Genomic DNA, 17,798 nt, shown 5'->3' on the forward strand with positions numbered 1-17,798 from the left:
ATGTTACAACAAACAACAAGCACCTGGAGATATTAAATAATAAAAACTAATATTTTATTGTACCATCATGTACCACCAATATTTCCCAAATAGACTCTTGGAACACAGAAAACCATAGGACAGCTCAGAAAAATACTGTCATACATGTTTAGAGAGAGTAACCCTATTTGAAGTGAAATGTGTAATCCCTTTCTCTGTCAACACAAACAAACCATGACAAATCACCTTAAAACAACATCTTCATTCATACATTTTCATATAAATAAAAAAAAATAAAAAAAATTACAGTCAAGTGTTGAATGGTATAAAATAACCACAACTTTTCTTAATGATGATCTTTTCACAAAGTCTAAGCAGTAGTTACGATCTTTTTTTTGTTTTACATGTCAAAGTTTTCCACTCCCAGTACAAAAAAAAAGGCAAAACATTCATTCAGAAAGTGGAGATGAAACCATGAAATGATGACCAGGCCACCAACCACCGAAAGAATCTACTTTTTTATTTGATTCTCCAAACTACCTCCCCCTGAAGAATTACTATTAAAAAAAACCCATAATGTCGATATACTGATTTAAGAAAAAATTGAGAATGGTCTCTTAATTTAATCCAGAACAGTAACTATGAAGTAATTTCTGAGAGCTTCTGAATGTGTAAATGGACTGTTATACAGTAAAATTGGTCAGTCTTGAAAGAAGTAGGATTTTATCTTTGTCAGATAAAAAAAGGCAAGACTTATTGTAGATGTGACTTAGCAGCAGCTACAGCGCCTTCTTAACATAAATCAACATAATTGATCTAATCTGATATGAGTAACAGACACATTGCTGAGCATGCGATGATCAAAGCACAAGAATGCATAAAGACTGAATTTTTTCACTTCACTATTTAAGAAATAGTATAGATTGGTCTCGAAACACTATAAATATAATTTATAAAATATTAAAGTAATAAATAAAATTCCACCACCCATTAATTCCTGCTTAAAAATCAAGTCTGTAAGGCCTTAGTTTTAAAAAGAAGTATAAGAAATCAAATAATCGTCACAATGGCTCACAAAACTTATTTTCAAGACAAAACACATTCTTCATCAAATGTTGGTCAAGGATGCAGCATCATCATTACCAAACAGTTCCATTTTCTGCAGTGAAAGAAGCCATAAAATCAACAACATAATTACACACACTTTTCAAAATCACATATTTCAATTGAATATTACTTGATACGATTGGTCCTCCATATATTATTATTGCTTTGCAGTGGTCTTTCTTCTTCTGCACACATAGTTTATCTGCTGTAGAGTTGACGCAAAACTACATCGCCACACTATACTCTAGCTTATGTATATTTGTAATCCCTTACTTCAAAATACAGAGCAGTAACATTACCTGTCAGTTTCAGAAACGGAAGAGCTCAGATATTTAACATCATTAAGATAACTAGGATTTCATCAATATGTTCAGTCAGTCATGTATCAAGGATCACACAAGGTCCTCAGATTGTGATTAATATGACAACGTCAATATTGACATGGTCTAAATTGGTAAATTAAGTGACAACACTTCTGTCCATAAAATTAAGCACACAAAATACACATTGTCCATGTGTTGCCAGGTATACAGCAATATCTTAAATTATCCAGGAAATGAATAAGGCACATGCATTAATAAATTAAAGTCTGACACTTGGATGTTTTAGCAAAAACATTTTAAATATCAGCAATATTAACTTATTTTTGACCAAAGCCAATCAGTATAAAGAAAGTAAAAGTTTTTGTTTTTGTTTTTTATGCTGGCTGGTAACAACATAAGGAAACGAAGGCAGTATAATATACTGACGCGCAAATAAGTAGTTGCCAGCTGAAATTTGTTTTAGTAAACAAATCAAAACAATGTGCATTTTGTGTGCTTGATTCCACATGCAGTAGCTTCACTGGGCCCAGTGGCCTAAACACACTGTATAAAATATAGCAGAAATCATTTTTGGGTCACAGCAAAGCTTCCTTTTTGAAATCTCAACTCTGTGGCTTACCAATGTCCACAGTCACATTCACATAAAGAGGCATCCTCTCTAGCGACAAAGTCTTATATGAGCAGCTGTTGAGTCCATCCTTTCTCCAAACCTGCTGCGTTCGCCCTAACAACTTCATCCTAGGGGGTAAAAAAATAAATAGAAAAAGGTTAATAAAAAGTGATGAAGCTCAAAGCACAAATCAGGATGCATACATTTAATGGACCAAAAATAAACAAAGAAAAGCACATTATCCCCACCTGTACATTCACTCACCTGTCTTTGTTGATCTCATTGCCACTGTCCCTTTTGTGAAACACCATGGTGTAGCGAGCTATATCCGCTGGCGGCCGCATAATTTTCATTTTCTGCAGCTCAATCCTGCGCGAGACAGAAGACAGGCATATATCAGTGACCAAATAAAATAATATATACCAGAACATGCTCACACTGATAACCTTAAATACTGTTTTCACTTGTTTTGGTCTCACCGTTTGCGAAGGTCGTCATCTTCTCCGCCCCAGCCCCAGTAAGTGTTTGAGAATCCGTTTACCTGAAGGAATTGCTCTCTGGTCATTGCGGAGACTCCTCCAAAGTAGCCTTTGTAATGGAGCCTGAAAATATGCAAATATGCATGCTTTAATCCCATACAGTTAAACTGCTTACTCATTACTCCTAGTCACATACTTACTTGTATCCTGTGGCATTCCGGCCAACCACCAAGTGTTTGGGCTGCTTGTCACAGATGTATAAGTTGTGATCATTTTCAGGAACCAGGTCCACATCATGGAAGATGAAGCAGTCCCAGCTGTAGTCCTTCAGTGCCTCCATATACCCGACATTCAGTAACTTAGCACGGTTAAAAGTTGCATCACCAGCCTTTAAAAGAAACAAAACATAATTAATATGTTAAGTTGTACAGTCCAAAACTTAAATGTCTGTGTCAACACATTTCTAATGTAGGGGCAGTTTATCAAAGTTTTGAGTAAAGAATTTGCTGATTTTAGAATTTTTACTTTTTGGTTGTAAACCTGGTCGGAATTTAAAAAATGGTCACAGGTGTGTAGTACTACCTGTATTGTTCCAATTGGTCCATTCTGGTGCTAACCAAGGAAGCAAATTATAAGCAGACTATCAGGTGTGAAACCACCCTAAATGGCAACTGCTTCTATTACAATCATTTCTTAATATTAATAAATGTAAGGGATTTAAAAAAGAGCATACCTGCTGGATGACATAAATGGCGTAGTGTATCTGCTGCCTCTGCAGAAAGGGATGCAGGTGGTGAAGGAGGTAGAGGAGGTGTCTCTCCCGGCTGCGGTGAGGGATCAGGATGGCTACGTTCTGCCTGGCTGTGCAGTCAGACGGCTCGTACTCGCCTTCACTCACTCCTTTGTTTTCACTTTCCACGTCCTTCAGTTTCAGAGAGGACTCAAAGGTCAGCTGCAAAGCTCCCTCTGTGGAAACGGACACAGTCACCCAAATAACCCGAGTCTTGATCATTCCGTTACATGTGACATGACACCATAGCCAGATTATGTCATTTTAATTAGGGTTCACTGAATAAACTATTTAAAAATGTTTACCTACTGTTCTCCTACATTTCAAACTATTTCTGTTAGAGGACAGACAACATATACTGTCACACCTAACGTTGCAAGTTACAAATATGTTAAGGTTACAATGCTGATAAGTAATTGTTTTCTCAATTCAATGCTAACATAGAAGATTTTTGGAGAAAAAAAAATTGGAAAATCCTAAACATACAATACAATAGTTTTGGTTTACCATTTATAAATCATATTACTGTTTAACCATTGAAATGTTGTTTCTGACCATTTATAATCTTGCACAGTATAATAAACCATTACAATATGGTTTTAAATGAAGTAACCATCTGCCCAGGTCAACAGTGTTCACAGATTACTGATGGGCACAACCCCTGTATAACATAGCCGTTAACGTATCTACTCTACTGTTCCTTTCATCTACGCTTTCATGTGTAAAGCTGGAAAAAGAAATATAAAACAGCACGCTGAGCCCAAAAGCAGATTGGCTTAGTTTACTCTACTACTTCACTTAACAAAGAACAGTAAGTTGAGTAACTCTTTAACCTGCTTTTCTGTTGTATACTTACGTAGTAACGGTGACTCCAGAGGGCAATCGGCTTTCGGTGGTGGAGTACTTAAGCGAATGGTTGCTGCTGTAAAAGAGCTGAACTTTTCCCTCAGGCTGTCCCCTTTGACGAGAGTTTGTGTTGGGGCGGAGGAAACCTGAAAGGATTTCACCATTTCGCCTTTAAAAGTTGCAATCCACGCCAGGACTGACAGTGAGAGGAGGAGCAGTACAAAGTACTTCCCTCTACGCAAGAACTTGAACACAGGTGAACAGAAGCCCATGGCTGCGTGACTGGGCTGGTGTGAAACTGGCGACTGTAGTGGATGCTGCTAGTTAGAATCTAAGATATTTCTTCTGTGCAGGACATCTCAGCAAAAGGTTCCGACTGCCACAGTTTCACTAACCAGTCATCCCATGGCGATGAAACATGCTGCTGAACTGGAAGGTACGGAAAAGTTATTGGTGAAAATCCATTGCTGAAGCCTCAAAATCCAGTTTCACCAGTCCAGTTCTCCGTGCACCTGTCAATAGTTTCCAGAGAAAAAGTGTTACCGCCACAAAATGGGCACATTTGCATCGGAGTCAGTCTTCTATCACGCCTCTTCATGCAAAGCTCCACCATGAATAGGCACATGTTCTAGTTTTACAGATATATCTCCATTGATTTTCACACGAAAACAAAAACCTCCTGATGTTATCTTAGAACACAAATCAAGATACCTTTGTACGGTGAAAGAGCTTACTGAATGAATGGCAACCTCAAACCCAGTAACTATACACCTGTCTTTTTCTCTTTACCCCAGCACACTAAGGATCACTAACAGAGATGTTAACACCCTTCTCCTTTTAATTTATCTATTGCGATTTATCAATTTTTAAATATTATTTATGTTAATATGTGTGTTGATTATTTAATTGATTTATCGATTCATTATTGGTTTAAACAATAATAGTGAAACATGTCCAGCACAATTGTGACTGACCTCTTTAATTTAGTGGTGTTGTCTGACCAGCAGATCACAAACAAGATTTTGAGTTTCGCATGATGAAACAAAAAATTTAATTAAAACTGCGAGCAGTGATGACCGGGCCCTCGCACCTCCGTGCTGGACGCCGTCCTGGCCGGCCTCGGCGCTCCGGGCGACCGCGTGAGAGAACGCGCCGCAGTCTCCTCCTCTTCGGAGCGCGCGGCACAGTGATACCTGTCACCGGAAGTGTGGAAGTTGCCGCGACGCGCTTGATACGGATGCGAGGAAGTCCTCAGGCCTAGGCTCTTACCAGGCAGGTGAAGTTTGGAGCACATGGGACAGTTCAGAGCGAAATTACAGCGACTTCCTGTTTCGTGGCGATGACGCCGAGAAACTATGAAGGCCATGGAGCCGATAGAACCGGCTTCCCGTGTTATCGTTGTCTCTGGACCTCCCTGAGCTGCTTTGAGGTTGATTTGATCAAGTGTGTAGGATTTGAAGGTAATTAACTAGCATGCAATATTTACTTGACCCAGCAGTTGGCGCTCTCACTCTTTTTTAATATTATTGTGTGGACTTACTCAGGCCTTGGGTCTCATTAAGCATATCAAATGTTGAGAAGATCAGACTGAGTATAGTGGAGTTACAGCAACTTCCTGTTTACTGGCGAAGACGCCAAGCTACAGCGAAGGTGTTTTGACAGGTGGCGCTTTACTTTCTATGAATATTAGTGTTTGTGCTTTCTCAGGCCTTGGGTTTCATTAACCATAACAAATTTGGAGAAGATGAGACAGAGTATGGTGGAGTTAGGCCATCTTCCTGTCTTTTTTGGCGAATATTTCAAATTAAAAGTCTTCCTGTTGATTTTGGGGCGGGGTTTCAAGAGGCTTTTTTGTTTGTCCTGGGATTTTACATTGCTATATGAAATATTGTGCATCTAGGTGTAACACAGCCTGAGTTATGATCAATTAAAGGGTTCATGAGGTCTGTTTTTGATGTTTTTTGGCGAATGACGCGTCGGTGCTGCAAGACGGTGGTTCCGATGAGCTTTCGGGTATATCATCTTCCATGTCTGAGGACTTAGCCTATCGTATTTTTTTTTGCACGAAAAGTTTTTATGAGTCCACTTCACTCTGCAATCCTGCAGAGTAATGTGGAGTTATGACTTTTGAGTAAATTTTGGCAAATATTTTTTTGGTATTATCTTCCATGTCTTATGAGTGTCCCTAGAGTATTCGTTTTGCTAAATATGTTCCTGCTAGGAGTTGTGAATTTTTTAACATTGTGATGATTTTCGAGCTAGAAATTCACATATTTCAAATTAAAAGACTTCCTGTTGATTTTGGGTCGGGGCTTCAAGAGGCTTTTTTGTGGGGCCTGCAAAGATACATTTGGGTTTTAAATTTAGTGCAGCTAGGTATAACACAGCCTGAGTTATGATGAATTAAAGTTTCATTAGGTTGTTTTTTTATGATGTTTACGTCAACTTTGACCCCCAATAGCTCCCTGGTACTATGGAATTTTGGAAATCTATCCGCAATTTAACATCAGGCAAGCGTCTTCAGTATTTGAGAAGTGAAAATTTGTAATATGGCGATTTTAGGCACTAAATCCAAAATGGCTGACTTCCTGTTGATTTTGGCCAGGCCCCCAGGACTGTGCCTTCACCGAGCAGCCAGCATGGACATGTGGCCAATCCATTGGTACTGCATGCTATGAATGGGGCTGTGGGGTGGAGCTTATTTTCATGCGGTCCGTAGGCAGATTTCCCCGTCCACACAATACAAGCGGCGAACAAGATTGTGTCTCTGCAAAATTTTTCTGAATATCAATCATAGGCTCATACTTCTCTTTAGACCATATTATTAAAACTGAAGTTTTTTCATTTCAAAACGCCACCTCAAGCGTTTTATTAGCCCAACGGCTTTTAACGGCTTTCAGTTGGTTTTCGAGGGTGGGCAGCCGTGGGCAGAGCTGAACAGAGTCGTAGTGAAACAATGTTTCGGTTTTCTGCCCGGTCTCCGAGAGGGCTCAGTTCTTTCTTTATAGGTCCATGCTCAGTGCACGGCTCCATTAACTTCTTGTGTCTGAGGTTTTCCCTTTACTTAACATGAAGGACGTTGATAGTTTTTAGGCATTTTGGTGACTTTTTAACACTTGTCGCCGAGGGATTTGTAGGACCTATAAAGATGTAACAAACGCTATCAAAACAGCGCTAGTCCACTAGTTTGGTATAGATGGCTGGAGGAATCTCCGTTTAGAACTTGTTCACCACTGTATTACTTTACAAAAACGGAGTGTAATTCAAAGATCACATATAGCGAATCATCGGGGGGTTAGTGACTTATACGACCATGGTCGGTAAGCAATACAACTGTGCTTGCTTAAACCTTTAGCTTACAATGCTACGGATGCTAAAGAACGAGAATGATTCTACATCCGCTACCAGTCCGCTACGTCATGGCTACGCTTGCCGCCCTCTTTCTTGATAGGTCCATAATGCCGCTACGTCATGCTTCTGGACCGCATGGTATTTCCGCATTAATACTTCCTTGTGGCTTCCCTGCGCCAATGAGCAGCTTTCATTAGTCTCGCGAAGCCAGACCAAACTACAGCAAGTAGTATGGTCTGGAAGCACACCGTTTAGAGCCGTCTATTCGGGGGGGGGCTAACCCCGGGAAACAGCAGCGGTGTCGATGCAAAATAGTGCCGGGGGGGAACTTATTCTGATGGAACATCTTCACGTCCAGAGGCTGTCAGAGAAATGGCTAAATCTAACCCGCAAACGCCACAAAAAAACTATTAAAGACAAAAGGAATAGTGTGTTGCTTTCTAACCAGCATGTCAAGACAGTGACACCATACACTTTAGCCCCCGAGGAGCTCACGGGATAACTTAACCGGAATTAACTAGCCACGTAGTCACGCAGTGTTATCTCTGGTAACATTATCATCGGCGGCCCGTTGTCCTGTAAATCACCAAAGAAAGGGAACGGTGGATCTTAATCTACACTAAACAAAATTATAAACGCAACACTTTTGTTTTTGCTCCCATTTTTCATGAGATGGACTTAAAGATCTAAAATTCATTCCAGATACACAATTGTACCATTTCTCTCAAACATTGTTCACAAATCTGTCTAAATGTGTGATAGTGAGCACTTCTGCTTTGCTGAGATAATCCATCCCACCTCACAGGTGTGCCACATCAAGATGCTGATCTGACATCATGATTAGTGCACAGGTGTGCCTTAGACTGTCCACAATAAAAGGCCACTCTGAAATGTGCATTTTTTTGCTTTATTGGGGGTCTGGGGACTCAGAACCAGTCAGTATTTGGTGTGACCACCATTTGCCTCATGCAGTGCAACACATCTTCTTTGCATAGAGTTTATCAGATTGTCAATTGTGGCCTGTGGAATGTTGGTCCACTCCTCTTCAATGGCTGTGCGAAGTTGCTGGAGACGGCTTATGGTGGAGAAATGAACATTCAATGCACGAGCAACAGATCTGGTTGACATTCCTGCTGTCAGCATGCCAATTGCACGCTCCCTCAATGCTTGTGGCATCTGTGGCATTTTTCTGTGAGACAAAACTGCACATTTCAGGGTGGCCTTTTATTGTGGACAGTCTAACGCAAACCTGTGCACTAATCATGATGTCAGATCAGCATCTTGATGTGGCACACCTGTGAGGTGGGATGGATTATCTCAGCAAAGCAGAAGTGCTCACTATCACACATTTAGACAGATTTGTGAACAATGTTTGAGAGAAATGGTACAATTGTGTATCTGGAATGAATTTTAGATCTTTAAGTCTATCTCATGAAAAATGGGAGCAAAAACAAAAGTGTTGCGTTTATATTTTTGTTGAGTGTAGCTGGTCCGGTGCTCAATCCAAACCACCACGCTTCATTTTCCAGAGTTTATGTGGGTATTTCTGCCCGGGGGAAGTTGTACAATGAAGTTGGACAGCTAGGCTAGGCTAAGCTAGGCTGCGCTAAGCTAGGCTGCAAATGGTGTCCATTTCTTTATATGTCCATGATTTTGGCCCTGGACATAAAATTGCATTTAAGTGCGCCTTGGGCCATTACATGTTGTCCTAAAATGTTCCCAATTTTTGAGCATGCATTTCCTGAAAAACTGTTTTGGCCACTGGGGGCGCCGGTTTTTTTGGAAACCAACGATAAGTTGCAATTTGTTGCAGGTCTGATGGGTAAGCAACACATTTTCAAGTTATGCATGACGGGAAGGGGGTGAAAAGTGCCAAACATTACTAAAAATAATAATAATAGGGAATAATAAGAATCCTTTGCATTTCAATAGGGCTTCGCACCGGTCGGTGCTCGGGCCCTAATTATTGGATATTAATTGTTTGCCGATAGATTTGATCAGCCCGAAAAACTGGCATAGGATTAAGTTACTGGCAAGGCATGAGATAATTGAATGGTAGTTTAGTCGTTTTGGTATTCTTAATTCACAACACAACTTGACAAAATATATTAATACCGTATAACAAAGCAACGCCCCCCAGTACAGAAATATGCCCATTTCGTGATATCTCAAAATAATATTAACATAAGTAGAACTTTAGCCTTCATCAATTTAATGTTCATTATCCAATATTTGCTGGTGTCTCCCTAAGGACAACGTATTATAGAGTAAAGCTGTGACATGTATTAAGGATTTTTTCACTGTTTTTTGTTTTCTTTTTCTATTTATTTTAGGTTGGTTAGCTCGTTGGCTAGCTCGGAGAAACACCAACATATCACCCGGTATTGGTGTGATTCCTCTGGGCAGGATGTTACCTTTTACATACCCGACATCTACTTCTTCCCAAGATTAACGTGCGTGTTTTATGAAAGTTTAAAACTCAATTCTGTTCCGCAAACTTGCTGTTTCTGTGTCCAGATGTTAAGCTAGCCGACGAATACGGATTTCTCTGAGTTAGGTTCCTTTAAAAAGTGCTGTAAAAGGTCAATATTAGCATGAACAGGCGCACAAACGAAGTACGACCTCATGTAAGTGAAACGAAATACTGTCCTTTACAATAAAATGAAACATTAACTGTTTTTTAAAGAGCATCTTACCTTAACATAAGCTAACGGTGCTTGGGTTATTGATCCAGGAGAAAATGTCAAGTCCACGTGGATACACAACACTTCTACCGGATGCATTTCAGATTAAAGGTATTCGCAAAGAAAAGCGGAAGAAATGAGTCACAACAATGTCTTTCCCTCGGGTAGCCTATCTCGCAACTGTCTGCTTTTAATATCCGTGACAAAAACAGATATTGCCCACTTTGCATTTTTCCAGGTGATTCTTATTTAGCTGACAGCTATGATGGTTGATGATATGTTTATTCATAAATATAGTAGGCTATGTAAAATATTTCTTAAAAATGTGTTGGGGTTTCAACTGTTCCCTGAGGACTTATGTACGGTACATAATAGTATAGTAGCCTACCTATTTTTCCTATTATTCTAGTGAACCCATAAGATGCACACACACACAGCAACCTCAAAATTGCTTTTATTTTGAAGGCAAGATCAACAGAGGAAAAAAAACATTATTTTTTGGGTGGGTTTGATGAAGGCCCACCATATAAAAGAGGCCGACAAACAGGGTGCATGGTATATTTAAATACTTCCAGCAGGTGGTTTTCAAAATAAAGCTCACCACTCCTGATAATAGTTGACTTTACTCTGTTTTACATACTATTTACACAACGTATAGCCTACGTGGCAGTTGGGGAGATTAATTACATCCTATTTTTTTTCCATTATAAGAACGGTGCAAATCTCATGGTTTTTGTGTTCTTGTGCCAGCAGCTATATATAGGCCTACTGTATCCTATATAATGCATAGCAATACGGTTTCAAAAGAGTAATTTGTAGAACTAATGAGGCCTTGTAAATGTAACTTTGGTAATAAGTCATTTATATAGATCGATCAGCCAATGCATGATTTACAGTGTAAAAGACTCATAGGATCTACAGGTCTTGGTGCAAATCCACATAATTTGATCTGTCCTTGAAAAACAACTACAAACAGGCCTACAATGCAACCTATATTTTGTCAAGTTGTTCTCCGTCTTTTCTTTCTTCAAAGCAGTGACTCGTGTGTTTACATGGGTCTGTTTGCTCAGGTTAGGCTATTTGAATAATTGCAGGGCGTTGTTAGACCGGTTGTTGGAAAAAAGACTTGTCCTTTCTTAGCCATGAACTGTGACAAACATTCCCACACCATGCAATGCTTCCAATTGCAATTTAATTCATTATTATCTGACTCATTCATCCCACTCTTGAAGATCAGACAGACATAAACAACAAACTGGTCTCTCTCTCTCTCTGCTGGGCTTCACTGGCTCTGAGGATAAATGTGTCTTCCTCTTGCTCACAGAGGAAGTGGTTGTTCAGCTGCTCCTCAGGTCAGCCACGATACTGAACGTCTCAGCATGTCATCGCCCTGCTTAGCGATGTGGGAAGTCAAACGCCTTTTTACCTACTTTTTCTTCTTTCTTATTTTTTTTGTCTTCCGCCCTTGTCTAAAAACAGAAACAGTGGGATAAATAGGACTTGCTGTTATTTTGTGTTGTTTTGCTCAGTCGACATCATGTCACTCTTTGTTCAAATCATTTAATTTTGACTCGACATCATAGTAAATGAGGGTCACCCTTCAATGATCTCTTGAGTAAGGTGTTTAATGGTTTCTTGAATTACTATCGTAATGAACTCAATAATGTCACTCTTTGTTCCATTCATTTGTTTATAGAATCTTGAATTACAATTACAAAAAATGAGCTTTTCATTTAATTATACATTAGTTCCCTTTTGGTTTATTGCGTTTCTATCGTAGTTTGTGGTTTCACTGTAGGGATGAGGCTGAAAACTTCACTACCCCCACGTCACGCATGTGGTGGATTTTGCTTCAGATTTTTCCTGAGGAGTATTTCATGGGGGTAATTCTTAGGGTGCCGTCGTCAAGCTGAACATGTTCCAGCCTTGGCTATAGCCTTTAGTTATTTGCCTTCATTTAACATGTGTCCCCTTCTAACTATGTAAAAGCAGAAGTCCTCAAATATTTTTCTTACACAAAGTAAAAGTAGAGATATAACAATTTAAAAAATCTTGCATTCAAAATGTTAATTAAATTTTCAGTAAACATTATCAGACATATTAACTTAATGTATGCAGAATGCCTCTTTAATGTTGTTATTATATTATGTATAGTACTTAATGTTCTATTAGGACTTCATAGGCCAGGACTCTTTTATAAACAGGAAATAGTTGCATGGTGCCTTCCCACTTTTATACAGTCCAGGGCCTTCCCCATGCTGCCCCTCTATATACCCTGTCCATACTGTTAGGACATGACTGTGTGGTGTTGGCCTATTGCGAGAATGACATTATCATGTGAGATAGACCTGCACTGTTTGCAGTTGTCAGATACTTGTGATAAGCAAGCTGCAAGCAGAGAAAGTTCTCTGAAAGATCTACAACTCAAACAGTATTTTTTCAGAGTTTCTCTTTTACTCAGATCTATATATCGGAGATAATTTGAATTACAGTATGTTACTAGAATGACAGTTCACATCCATCATAGTCAATACAATGTAATGATGCATCAAAGTAATTCAAGTCATTAGTTTTTTAAAAGCTCCATCATATTACTTTCTATGGTTTTATTGAAACATTTGACATTTTTAAACATTGGTGTGATACGTTAAAGTTGCACTGATTTGACAATGCCATGTTGAGGGAATATACTTCCATTTCTTTTGTTGTGATTGACCATAATAGAACGTAATCACTAAGTACGGAACGTTTTGTCGACATCCTGTAATTGTTAATTTACAGTGTGACTCATACATCCTCATGGTCTTGCGCAGTTAAAGAGCCTGCTGGGTTAAAAACTGGTTAAATGTTGTTCCAAATTAGGTCTTTGTGCTGAACATCACGCTTTGTTTATGCTTTTATTATAGATAGATAGATAGATAGATAGATAGATAGATAGATAGATAGATAGATAGATAGATAGATAGATAGATAGATAGATAGATAGATAGATAGATAGATAGATAGATAGATAGATAGATAGATAAATAGATAGAAAAAAAATTATAAACACAAAGTTTTTAATTGTACAAAATATTTTATTATTTTTATTATTTGCATGCTTAGTGTACATCAAGGTTAGACTGAAAACAATGACAGTCCCAGGATTCAGGCACAGTTGTATATTAGCTGGACTGATATTGTTTTCCTGCTGTGAAATTTTTCTGACAAAAATGTTAAGCAGGTCTACGTGTAAATGCATTGCATAAAATAGTCCAAAAATACACACTATTAATTGGATTGATGAAACTGACACATCCACAATATATGCTATCACATCAGAGAACTCCTCCTGGACTCCTCAAAGCTCAAAGACAGAGTAACCGTTCCACTGCCGAAGCTCACCCTCGGCATTTGCTTTGCTGAAGTGGGGTCGCAGTCTTCGCCGTTTGTCTTTAGGCTGCTATTTGAGGCAAAAGATCCCCCGAGGCTGCCGGACTTTTTTCTTGCAGCCGTGTTGTGTTTAAGCGTAGCTTTGGCGGCCACTTTGAAAGCATGGGCCGCGGTGCTGCATCGGACCTCCTCGATGGTGTTCCTGGACGGTTTGAACAGGATGATGTAGAGCTTGTTGAAGAAGATGCAAGCCAACATACCAAAGCTGGACGCCAGTATGGCAATGACCTCCACAGCTGAAACAAATTTGCCATAAGTACTAAAGTACGCAGGAATAAAAGAGATCCAAACAATGAAGAATATAAGCATGCTGAAAGTGATGAACTTAGCCTCTGTGAAGTTTTCTGGAAGTTTCCGTGATTTAAATGCAAAGAAGAAACATATGGCAGCCAGGAGGCATGTGTAGCCAATGAGAAACCCAAGAGCCATCACAGAGCCTTCATTGCAGGTGATGAATATGATCTCATCAATGTCATGATTCCTGTAGCTGGAAGGAGGGGCGTTGTAAAGCCAGACAACACAAATCATAACTTGAACAAACGTGCACAGGAACACCAAAAGAAACTGCAGGTTTAATCCCCACCATTTGCGATGGAGACTTGTGGGGATCTTGGCTTCAAATACCAAGAGAACTCTGTTAGTTTTCACGAGGATGCAGGAGATACAGAGAACAAAGCTGATCCCAAACGCTGGTTGGCGTAGACGGCAGGTCCAGTCTTGTGGCTCTCCAATGAAGATGAGAGAGCTGGAGAAGCAACATATGAGTGAGAACAGGAGGACATAGGACAGCTCTCGGTTTGTGGCCTTCACTATTGGGGTGTTGCGAAATCTGACAAAGACTCCCATCACAAAGGCTGTCAAGACAACACCCAGCACCGCACATATGGCCAAGGCTATCCCGAACGGTTCTGTCCAAGAGAGAAACTCAATGTCCTTCAGGAAGCAGAATGTGTGGTTTTCATTGGACCAAGAGTTATTTGGACACTTGGTGCAAACACTGGAATCTGTATGAATAAAACATAATCTGCGTTAGAAGTGCAACATTAGCCAGGTGCAACATTAATAGACACAAGATTGTGAATGATGGGTATCTTAATACCTTTGTGATTGCTGTACTCTCCATCTGAGCATTCAGTGCATTCAAAGCAGCATGTGGGCATGCTGTCAATTATTCCCTTTCTGGTACCGGGTTCACAGTCCTCGCTGCAATTAGAGAATGGCACCTATGGGATGTAAACAGAAAGAAAAGGTCAAGGAGAAAGAGCAGAAAATACATTTATAATGGATGTGAATATGTGTTTAAATTCAGAAATTTAGATAGCCGCAAGCTGGACATTGTTTTGATGTGTTATAAACCTCTTGTGAAGCACAAGTCACTTCTTGTGTTTTATGTTATCTCATTTTGATTATTTTGAGTATTTATGTACTTTGTCTCCTTAATTTCTAAAGTTTATTTGTTAGCCTGACTATGATTTCATTGTGATTATTGATAGGGGTGGAACTCTGTACAAGCTCATTGGGCAATGTGTGCTAAATAAATAAAATAAAAAATAAAATAAAAAAATATTCATGAGAAATGGTAGAGAAACAGGACGTTGCATAAATCAAGGTTCCTGAGCAAACTTTTGTGGACTAGACCATTACTAGACCATCGCAAAACTGAGGTTTTAAACATAATTTGGCAATTCATTCTATAATGGTGTGTAAAGAGCATTTAATGCCTTTATTACTGATTCAACGGTAGAAAAAACAACCAAACCACACATGATTGTACTCAATGCAGAAATGTTTTGTGGTATTTTCCTGAATCACAGTTTTGGAAAGTTAGAAGGTATGTATTACCCTAAGACATTGTCACTATATGTTCTGGAGGAACACTGACTGAATAAATGAATAGAAATGTATTTGACAAAACAGTCTGACTGACCTCAGAACTATATCCATTCCACAGAATCCTTGTCTTGTCAATCAGCAGTTTGGCTCCTCTCTTGGCATGCATATTGTAGTATCCAACCTCCTCAAACACCACGGAGCCATCTTCAGCAGACCTGTGCCAGTTCATAATGGTGTAGTTTGCTGCCAGGTCCGCGTTCTCATCAAAGTGCATCTTTACCCCCATACTGTTGGTGTAGTTCAAATGTCTGAGCTGTTTCAGGACCTGAGGATTGGAACAATTCATTGGTTAAGTAAAATATTAGATATTTAAATGCTCTGGAATGCTGATTTGTGCCTTATATTTACCTGCCATGCTTCCATTTTCTTTATATCTGCACAGGAATTGTTGGCAAATAGTCCATGTCCAGGTGTGCAGGATAGTATGTCCTGGAGGGCGTGTGCAATGGAATAAACTGCAACATACACATTATAGGAGATACGAAGGTGTGTGTGGTCCAGGTATGGTGTCTCAACACTTGTGACGTCTTCCTCCCCAGTACAAAGAGGCCTGAAAGTTGTGCTCCCGTTCTCGCTGTCTTGCAGTCTCGGGCTGTCCTCCATATAACAGTTGAAGGTCTCTTCCCAAAACTCCCTGACAAATTCATTGTGACTGTCTTTCTTTGGTTGGACCTGTTTTAAGAACCCTCTAAAGCCAGGTATATGCCCTGCCTTCAGAGCAAAGCCAATGGTCCCTCCCACAACATTAAGATACTCTGGTTTGGCAATAAGGGAGGAGCTTGCCCACGCTTCACTGGCTAACCAGGTACGATCTGTGATGTTTCTCCTGACCATCTCTTTGATTAAAGGCTCAATGTCTGGGCCGCTGGCAAACACAACAATTACTTTAGCTGTGGAGTTCTCAATCCTGTCAGCCAGAGCTTGGATTTCGTGATCCTCAAAGTATTGGGAAATGAGTTCATTTAGGTGAATGCAGATGTCTCGCTCTTCCATCTCCTTCTCAAACTTTTCGATCCCCGGGCGTCCATAGTCGTCATCTGAGGCCACAGCGATGACCCAGTTCCACTGGAAGTGCTCAATGATGTCCGCCATGGCTGTGGCCTGGTACTCGTCTGTAGGGATGGTTCTCATAAAGGACTTGTACTGATTCTTATTGCTCAGTAAGCGACTAGAAGAGGCATAGCTGATCTGAAACAGGAAAGATTTTAAGGTAATGTATTTTTTGTGATAGAAAAATCCTCCATGAGGCATTATGTTGACTGTCAAATATATTATCCACCACAGATTAATTATGTGTGGATTTTCTGAATACAGGGTTGCCATGTGACATTTCCTCAATGTTTAAAGCTATAGTGCGAAACTCCTGTTGCCCCCATGAGGAATTCTGAATAATTACAAAAACACTGTCTTAAGTCTACATGAGTTAAGCGATCTCACATGGATTTTATACCTTCTGCTGTTCGTCCACGTTTTTTTAGAGGTAGAATCAACAAATGAAATATGTCTTGGGCCCTTTTATTTTTCTGAGCTCCTGCGCCAGTGTCGGGTTGCGACACCAGTTGGGAAATGCCGCCATAGTCGGAGAGAGTTTTGGAGAGCTGATAGGCTTAATCAACTTTGTGTCCATCATTTATATGAAAAAGTTACGAACTATAGCTTTAAGGCCACAACTAATGTGGAGTATGAACGGTTGGGTTACTCACCTGAGGAATATAAAAAAGACCCAGTAGGTTTGCAACTGCCGTGGAGACTGCAGATCCAGCTGCTCCCACAACTGCAATGGTTGCCGGGATGTGATCGGTGCAGTTACAAAATTCATCTAAATTCAGGGAGTCGATCTTGTTCTGGGCCACAAAACTAAGCGTCGCTTCCAGGGCTTTTGACACTGTGTTGCACGTGTCAAAGATCCTGTAGCCCAGAGTAATGTTGGGCAGGAGAGTGCTGCTGTTGTTTATCTCATCGATCGCAAAAATCATAGCCTGGAGCCAACGGAAACCACGGAAGTTGAACCTGTAAAAGCAAACGAGGCATGCATTCAGGCGAGCTGTTTAAACACACCCAGTCAAATCTTCCATTGATTGATTTTTTCGCCTACATATCAACCAATCTCAAAATTTACCTCACACACTGTGTGGATTCAGGACGTGCTGCGAGGTCTTGATCTTTGGATGCGACGCCAAAGTGGATGGGGAAAAGACCTCCTAGCAAAATGTCCCCAGTCATTTGTGCTCTCTGACGGGGCCCATATGTTGAAATCACACAACTGGACCCCAGCAGAATCAGATAATACAGAATCAGTCTCAT

General features: G+C 40.0%; 2 protein-coding genes across 2 annotated transcripts; both read right to left on the minus strand.

Moving 5' to 3' along the window:
* Positions 1–79: 79 nt before the first annotated feature.
* On the minus strand, positions 80–10,238 carry b4galt4 (UDP-Gal:betaGlcNAc beta 1,4- galactosyltransferase, polypeptide 4). Its single transcript, XM_080040534.1, has 7 exons — positions 10,182–10,238; positions 4,145–4,646; positions 3,232–3,464; positions 2,699–2,886; positions 2,499–2,621; positions 2,284–2,388; positions 80–2,147 (listed from the first exon to the last, which is right to left on the minus strand). The coding sequence occupies exons 2-7, from the start codon at positions 4,404–4,406 to the stop codon at positions 2,012–2,014; spliced, it is 1,047 nt and encodes a 348-aa protein (XP_079896660.1). The 5' UTR covers positions 4,407–4,646; positions 10,182–10,238; the 3' UTR covers positions 80–2,011.
* A 3,243-nt stretch (positions 10,239–13,481) lies between these two features.
* Positions 13,482–17,798, minus strand: casr (calcium-sensing receptor; the record flags this gene model as incomplete). The annotated part of the gene is made up of 6 exons (XM_080040745.1): positions 13,482–14,605; positions 14,701–14,824; positions 15,529–15,759; positions 15,843–16,682; positions 17,198–17,504; positions 17,614–17,798. The coding sequence occupies 6 exons, from the start codon at positions 17,796–17,798 to the stop codon at positions 13,482–13,484; spliced, it is 2,811 nt and encodes a 936-aa protein (XP_079896871.1).

This window comes from Ammodytes marinus (genome assembly GCF_949987685.1).
Source record: "Ammodytes marinus genome assembly, chromosome: 14".
In the NCBI taxonomy this organism is placed as follows: domain Eukaryota; kingdom Metazoa; phylum Chordata; class Actinopteri; order Uranoscopiformes; family Ammodytidae; genus Ammodytes; species Ammodytes marinus.